Source organism: Octopus bimaculoides, chromosome 15 (assembly GCF_001194135.2).
Source record: "Octopus bimaculoides isolate UCB-OBI-ISO-001 chromosome 15, ASM119413v2, whole genome shotgun sequence".
NCBI classification, from domain to species: domain Eukaryota; kingdom Metazoa; phylum Mollusca; class Cephalopoda; order Octopoda; family Octopodidae; genus Octopus; species Octopus bimaculoides.
This window is the reverse complement of record NC_068995.1, coordinates 10,452,380-10,461,446: the sequence shown is the minus strand read 5'-3', so window position 1 is coordinate 10,461,446 and position 9,067 is coordinate 10,452,380. Positions and strand designations below refer to the sequence as shown.

At 34.9% G+C, this 9,067-nt stretch overlaps 1 protein-coding gene across 2 annotated transcripts in view; it reads right to left on the bottom strand.

The window, feature by feature from the left end:
- LOC106883454 (QRFP-like peptide receptor) overlaps positions 1-9,067 on the bottom strand; it is a 387,136-nt gene that overhangs the window by 36,668 nt on the left and 341,401 nt on the right. For both annotated transcript variants that reach the window (XM_052973172.1, XM_052973171.1), the window contains one exon: positions 8,869-8,987. In XM_052973172.1, coding sequence (XP_052829132.1) covers positions 8,982-8,987 — 6 coding nt within the window. In that variant the 3' untranslated portion in view covers positions 8,869-8,981. The remainder of the gene's footprint in view (positions 1-8,868; positions 8,988-9,067) is intronic.

The following is a 9,067-nucleotide window of genomic DNA, read 5'->3' as shown; positions in this document are numbered from 1 at the left end:
CACACACACACACACACACACACACACACACACACACACACACACACACACATATACACACACACACACACGCAAACCGAAATGATGATGGAACTTCTTTGGTACCATTGTTAACTGTTACCATGACACTGGCATTGTCAGTTCCAATAACCGATAACCAATCAATATCTAACGTTTAATTTCTTTCTTATTGGTTGCTGTAGCTGTACGTTGTTTTTTTTTTCTCTCAAAGAATCTACAATTCCATTTGGCATCACACTCTTCTAAAAGTACCAAATCAAGATAACTACGTACGTATTTTTACAATTGTTACTAAAATACACTACAACCATTTCCATCCCATTCCCAGAAATTTGTTAACCATGATACAAACAGATTAATCTAATAGAAGTGCAAAAACATTTACATTTCCTACATCAGAAATCAATTCTCCATCAAAGTATGGAACAAGTAAATTCTTTCCAATATTTGCACATTTGGTACGATGCAACACTTCACTTGGGAAATAATTTCGCTTTTAAGCATTTTATTTTTGCACAGATCCACTAAATGAGCTACTAAAAGGTATTAAATGAAGAATGGCATCAAGTATATACGTTGCTAATTTAGCTTCCAACATTGGGGTTTCATCTAATTTTCTTATGAAAAAACAAAAAACAAAAAAAACGGCAACAGGAATTGCTTCAAATAGAAGCGTTCTCTTATGCACTTTTTGTTGCTTGTTTAACTTACTGATATAGAATATTTTGCTATGCTGTACGCTTTTATATAGATCAATAAGAATTGAACTGAGCATGGCCACTTACTGAATGTTAGCACAGTAAGCCATTTCTTTTAGAATTGCTGTCGATATGTTTTCATAGTTTCTTTACAAATTATCGAGAAAGATAAAAGTAGAAACAAACTTCAAATGGATGCTGTTAAAAAACAACAACAACCCCAAAACAAAAACAAAACAAGAACATTAAACAGCAACAATAACTAAAAGAAAAAGAAGCAATTTTTAAGAGCTTGCAAATTTATGTCACGTAACCGAAGATACCAACAACTATGAAACATCAATGGGGCGGATTGGAAACTTGCTTTCACTTGTTATTTCCCTTTGCTCGATGCCAAAACTTTCAATACTTTCAGTTGTGAGTTATAAAATGTAACTATTAGTTTAAATATGGACATGAAATATTATTCCATTTACTCCCTTGGCACATGTACGGCGATCTTGACGAGTTAAGCATCTGAATCTTTACTGGGAAGAAATCCACCGTGAAATTAGTGACCGGCACTGCTACCTGAACTACCCGAGACAACATTGTTCCAGTCCAAAAACTCGTCTGCACCATGGTATCCCAGCTCATCTCATCTCATCTTGCAACTACTAACATCACCGACAAAACGCCTGGGTGATACACTATCTACTTTCTTCATTCAAGACCACATTTCCGGTTGCCCGATACTCTCTGCTTGTAACTGTCTTACCGAACTAATCCTTAACTACGTCGTCCCACTTATCTCCCTTGGTTGCTGCTTTGCCATCATGCACGTTCTGCTCTTCTTCAATTTCTTTATCTCCTCTCATGGGTCCTCTAAACTCCTGTTTAATTCTAGTATTAAATCTTTGTATATCATCATCCTTCACGCCGCCGGTTTCTCAGCCGTCAAAATTTATTTTTGACCTCCATCCTAAACAAGAACCCATTACCGGGAGACAGATTCACTTTTAACTACTCAGGTAAATTTATTACCTGGTTGTGTATACCACCCAAGTTAAAATGTGTGGTATGGCTCTCAGCAAGGAGGATGGACAGTATATCTGGAACAACATATCTACGGACACTTTTAGTTGTTTGTACGACTACTCGCGCGTCGTAGACCTGTACGATAGAGCTAAGTTGGGCCACACAACAACAAGGACAACAACGATAAACAACAACAACAACAACAACAACAACATCAGCAACAATACGATGCAAACGTTTCTTTTCTATTCGTATAATTTACGGATGCCCATCGCTCAGAACTATTCACCTTCATTTCGATCACCTCCTCACGGTACTCAGTTTTTTCTTTTTAATTACTCATCTGGAAAAATAAGTAATTTGAATCAAACCCAGTGGATACACACTGCGGGGTCAAAAATCGATTTCGCTAGTTAGAAGTGCTGAAACATTTGCAATAAATTTATTTGATCAACGAGGAACCATCTTTTAACAACCTAGTAACTATACACTTTGATAGATTTAAAAATATTGCGTGGCTGTGTGGTAAGTAGCTTGCTTACCAACCACATGGTTCCGGGTTCAGTCCCACTGCGTGGCACTTTGAGAAAGTGTCTTCTACTATAGCCTCGGGCAGGCCAAAGCCTTGTGAGTGGATTTGGTAGACGGAAACTGAAAGAAGACCGTCGTATATATGTATATGTGTTTGTGTGTCTGTGTTTGCCTCCCCCCCCCCCCCACATCGCTTGACAACCGATGGTGGTGTGTTTACGTCCCGTAACGTAGCGGTTCGGCAAAAGAGACCGATAGAATAAGTACTAGGCTTTCAAAGAATAAATCCTGGGGTCGATTTGTTCGACTAAAGGCGGTGCTCCAGCATGGCCGCAGTCAAATGACTGAAACAAGTAAAAAAAAAAAAAGAGTATTAGCGACAGAAGCAGCATTAATACCAACAGATAATCTTTATATCCAATTTAACATGGATGCCTTGGTAGAATACCGAATTCTGCGTTATTAGCCTTGAAAAATCCTTTAATATAGGCATAAACGTACACACATAGATTATTATAGCAAGCGAAAAAAATTGAATGAAATCCAGTGGAGAAATCTTGAACATGTTTGAAACCGGATGTAAAGGGAGAAAAAAAATAAAGCACATTTTTATAATCGCAATATATTTCATGTCACAACTATGTGGTAATGACTTATCTTTTGATCCTGTACATTTCAGGTGAGTTTCTAATCACACACTCTAGCCTCACACTCTTCATCTCTTCCAGCTTCCAGCTCTAATGACTCCACAAACATGAGTTTTTTTTCTTCGATGACTAACATACAAAATTGAACATTGATACATAATATAATAACGACTAACCCCGATAGAAATATTGTCTTGTCTACAAAAAGCATATTACAAGTTCAATATGAATTACGAAACCAAATATTAAAGTGAAACTTTGAGAAATAAAAAAAATTCTTTTCATCAACTTCGGGGTAAGAACATGTTATTCAATATTAAAACAGAATATTAATGAATCAATAACAATGCACTAAAAGTAATTTTGATGTAAGGAAATGAAATAAATATTACTGATATAATTTATGCAATACCACAAGCTATAACAGTTACAGCTGAAATCAATAGAAGCAAAAATATGAAAGCAAGTAACTTAAGAAAAAGGGAGAAATAACGTAAAGTGCATTTAATAAAGAATAATGTAGAAAAATGTATCCGAACGCACACCACCTGAGAAAATGTAGTAATGTTCAAATACATAAAGCTAGAAAAACAATTGAATTCATAGAAATTTAATTACCCCCCCCCCCACTAAAAAAAAAAAGAAAAACCCAAAAAAACAAATGAAATAATTCAACGAAATAAAAGTAAAGACTTGAAGAATAAAAGGATTCAGAAGAAAAATAGCTATACACAAAACAAATGAAAATTTAATGGAATATTTGGAGAAAATAAACATCTTTTCATGAGAGAATCGGCAACAAAACTATATGAATTGAAAAATTATCTTTTTTCAAATAATTAAATGAATATATACTGGAATTTTGTTAAAGATTATTGGATAAACAGAAAAGACATTAATAGAATAAATTAATTTAAAAAAAACCAAAGAACTTTATAAACGTATAATATTCTGTTTTAAATGTATATATATATATACATATATATATGTATGTATGTATGTATGTATATATGTATGTATGTATGTGTGTGCGTGTGTCTATATACTCTAAAACGAAAGAAAAATTGGTAAAAGGGCAACTATATTAGATAAAATCGAGAACATGCAATTGATAATTTCTCTACATACATTGAATATCTTCCTTCAAGGACAAACAATATTATTTTAATTCTGATTTTCTATAAATCTCAGGTAAAACTGACGTAAGAATGAATTTTACATACCTGAAATAATACTTTCTACTAAAGGTACAAGGCCTGAACATTTTGGGGAGGGGACTCCATTGTTTCACTGGTGCTTAATTTATCGACGCCGAAAGGATGAAAGGCAAATTTTAACCTTGGCGGAATTTGAACTTAGAACATAAAGACGGACGATATACCGCTAAGCATATCGCCCGGCGTGATAAAGATTCTGCCAGCTCGCCGATGATGATGATGAAATATTGCTGCTGTCACACAAACATTCTAGACCACGTACAAAATAAAAGAAATGGCTACCCGGCTGATTGGTGTATATACAATTTATCGATGCGTACAACCTATTGCTCTCAGACAATTTGTTTCCTTTCTCTGGCTTTTCTATCTTTAATGGAATCTTCCCTGACTAGCAAATTGTGAATCATCTCAATCCAAGCCGATCCGGCTCATTATTTTCATCATTTCTATTTCATCTCAGCCTCCAAATCCACCAGTAAAAATCTGTATCCGAACATTTCTCAACTCACTCCACATGTCTTTGTTCTTTAAACCTTACGCTAAATTTTTCCCAAATTCTTTTTCCTTGGATTACATCCTTCTGAAATTATTTATCTGTTCTGGTTTTCTTAATAGGTATAATTTGAAGGCGAGTAACAACTTGTTCAGTCTGGGATTACCTGCGGAGATTTGAGCACCAACTACGTCCGCTGTCTCTTGTGAACAAAAAAAAAAAAATCTATTTGGTAATATTAAAGGAGACAAGCTGGCAGAATCGTTTGCACACCGGACAATATGCTAAGCGGCATTTTGTCCATCTTTACGTTCTGAGGTCAAATTCCGTCGAGGTCGACTTTATCTTTAAGTACGGTGTGTTAACAGCTGTTGATGTTTAGTGATTTGTGGGAGACTGAATTGCTATTTCTAGCAGGTCAAATGACTACGTAAAGGATCCTACGTTGGCTCATTTTATCTTAGTGCTTAGTTTCCTATCAACCAGTTATCTTATATTTCCATCCGTTTCGAGATCGATAAAAATATCATTGAGTCGTTGTAACCCGGCACAGATGAATTTTCTGTCAAGATAAACGAAATCAATTTTTGCCAGGTTGTGGTGTGACTATTGTTGCAGCAGCAGTAGCAGCAGCGGTAGCAACAGCAGTAGGAGCATCAGCACTACTACAATAGTAGAAGTTGTGGTTACGACAGTTGTTGTTGCTATTAGTGTTTTGCTTGAGATCAATCTCAATCACGCAAGCTAATAATCAAAGGCGTACTAAGCTTCTTAAAGATTGAGGCTCTAGTGCTACATTATCCAATATTTCATTCCTTTCTCAAGATAATAGAACATAATTTAAGAGAGATTTAAGGCGGTTGGCTAGCTGGCAGAGTCCTTAGCGCGCCGGGTGAAATGTTGAGCGACATATCGTCTGTCTTCATGTTCTGAGTTCAAATTCCGACGAAGTCGACTTTGCCTTACATCCCTCTTGGGTTCAATAAATTAAATATCTGTGAAACACTGGGATTGATTTGATCGACTATCCACTCTCCTCAAATTTCAGGCACTGTACCTTTAATAGAAGGGATAATTTAAGAGAGATTTGACTGCTATTTCTAACTCACCAAGTGATCACACAGAAGTTGAAATAAAAAGTCTTACTGAATCCCGAATCAGGAAAGCTGCTCAACTGGACGACTTTTAGTTGAAGACGTTAAAGACTCCTGTTGGTAAGGTACCAGTACAGAAAGACTAGGACGTAGAAATCGTTCGAGAAAATCCCGGCCAGAGATACCAAATTGCAAATAATTTTGGTATTACAAAGATAATGAACAACTCTAATAACAACTCTCTATATATGAAAAAATGAGGATTCAATTCCACGATGCGGCACTTTCAACAAGCCTCTTCTAATATAGTGCCTGTTTGGCTATTACCGTTCAAAGTACTTTCTGATTTCGTTCCATAGATAATGCTGCAAACGTGACATTCGAACCTAATGTCGTAATTAGCAGAACAATATTATGGAATCTTTTATTCCAAGGAATATTTTGATAGCAATATCAAACAAAAATAAAAAAAAGTAAATAAAAATTCCATTTTCCTTTTGTCAATCCTCTATCATCAAGGGTGCAAGAATTAATATGCCAACGTGGAGATTTTGCCATCCAGCTTCGATTTCAGAAGTGGAATAATGTTATTTTCATTACCGAAGAAAAAAAAACAAAAAAAACCCAGAAAAAAAGGCATTACCGAAAATGTTAGAATTCAACAAACTCTACACGAAACATTTCTTTTTTTAACAGTTCGGGATTTTTTAATAGCAATCTTGACCACTGTCAGATATTTTTTACAAGCTCAAGTTTTTTTTCCTTCACTTCAATTACGCTATTTTGGAAATATATAAACGTTATTTTGTCTCACCTGAAACAAACAGGTATATGAAGGAAAAGCTAACCATTAAAGATTAAGAATTAAGTGCATTTCTTGTAATAAACGAGTCAAAGGACAAACAGTAACAATGAAATAAAAAAAAATACAAAAAAATCGATAGATTTTAACAATAAATATATTCTGGTTGTGTATCGATATTCCCCGTCTATTCATAGAATCATTTCAAATGTAATCGTTTTCTCAGAGTTCATACTTCAACTATTTAGAAACATTATGGTGATTGAGAATAGTTGAATAAACCGACTGAACAGAAGCAGAGAGGCGTAATTGACCAAGACAACGGGGTATCCGTGTCTCAGCGCTTAGATCGTAAACACACACACACACACACACACACACACACACACACACATATATATATATATATATATAAAAACCTCTCTGTCTCTCGCTTTCTCTCTCTCGCCTCTTTTCTTCAGTCTTTACACACACACACACACACACACACTCAGACACACATACACACACACACAGACAGAGACACACACACACAGAGACAGAGACACACACACACACACACACACACACACACACACACAAATATATATATATATGTATCTTGATGTTTCGAGTGTATGAATTATATAAGAGTAAAACGGATTACAATCTTATGCTGAAAGGTCTTATGCGGTCATGAACCGAAATAAGTTCGGATTCTTCGGTTGACGGCAGCCAACCTCAAGAAACGTTTAGATATGAATAAATAAATAAATAATCTAGTTTACAAGCAGAAAATTATAACAGTCATAATTTAGTGCATATTACTAAAGCAGTTGTCTATTGAGTGCTCGAAGTTTTCTCACAGCCATATGATTATGTAATAATAATAATAATAATAATAATAATAGCAGCAGCAGCAGCAGCAGCAGCAGCAGTAGTAGTAGTAGTAGTAGTAGTAGTAGTAGTAGTAATAATAATAATAATAATAATAAAAAATATTAAACTCGTTGTGTACACTGCTCAGGCGCGCTACAGTGCTTGTTGTATACAGTACTCAGGAGCACACACATACACACACATATCTATCTATCTATCTATCTATCTATCTATCTATCTATATAACAATATGTATGTACATACTTAAGTGTATATATGTGTGTGTGTATGTATTTACGTATGCATGTATTAATACCATATTTGGTATTACAATGTGAGAAAGGTTAATACAATATATCAAGAAGAGCTGGAGAGTATCACTGAAATAGAGTGAAAGATAAAGATATATTTATTACGTAATAAATATTCGTTATAAGATATACATCTATTTATGAGGCGGCGAGCTGGAAGAATCGTTAGCACGCCGGGCGAAATGTTTAACGGTATTTCGTCTGTCTTTACGTTCTGAGTTCAAATTCCGCCGCGGTCGACTTTACCTTTCATCCTTTCGGGGTCGATAAATTAAGTACCAGTTGCATACTGGAGTCGATCTAATCGACTGACCCCCTCATCCAAAATTTCAGGCCCTGTGCCTAGAGTAGAAAAGGACATATACAGAGAGAGAGAGATTTATTATATTGAATATATTTACTTACATATATTTTTTTGCAACATCTTTTAGATAAAACGTGTGGGCAACATCATATTCGAGATTGCTCTGTGCTCCAGTTAATACGGTATTTTTCATTGAGCATTAAGTGACTTCACTTGAACTTCATAGTTTTATAACATGCTATACTTTAAACATAAGTGTTACAGCTATGAATTGTAAAGTTGTGATTTTATACAGCGACATGACTTTATATTGCCGCATGTTTATAAATGAGATTCATTGAATGTGTATTAAATTAACATAAACAAGTCGTGATTTATAACTGCTGTACTAGAACATAAATTTGTGATGTCGTCTGGTCAAGTAGTTGGTTATTATTTATTTTAACCATTCTCGTACAGCGAAAGGTAAAATTATCATCAGTGGAAATTGAATATAGAACAGGGTAAAACATAACTAGTACCACGCATAGTGTACTACAGCAAAGCCTTTCGGTACTCTACAGATTGTACTTATATACCGGAATATAAGCCCGGTGTGCCTAAATAAATATATAAAGTATGTTCATTTAAAATGTTTGAGATATGTTACGATCGTTTCATGAATGTATTACCCTTCCAAATGAAATCCAAAATTGCTAATCATTATTAGGTAATACATCCACTCGTCAGAGAAAAGGATGAATTTCCGTGTATTCAATCCATGTATTCAATCTAATGATATATATATATATATGAAATCGCTGAAATTCGTGCACACAAACGATTATATCGACAAAAGAACTGAGAGTGTAATGTATATGGATGTTTTTTTTTACCTGTTGCAGAGGTTACACTTTGGTAACCATTGTGGAACTGTGAAATGATTCAGTTCGGGAAGATTCCATTCCCATATATAAACTCCGTTTTCGTCGACAGTGAAACAAGTTCCTCACACCTGAAAAAAATATAAATTGATAATTAGCAATTTGTTTGAGGAATAGAAAATGTATAAACATACTGCTAAGTATATATATA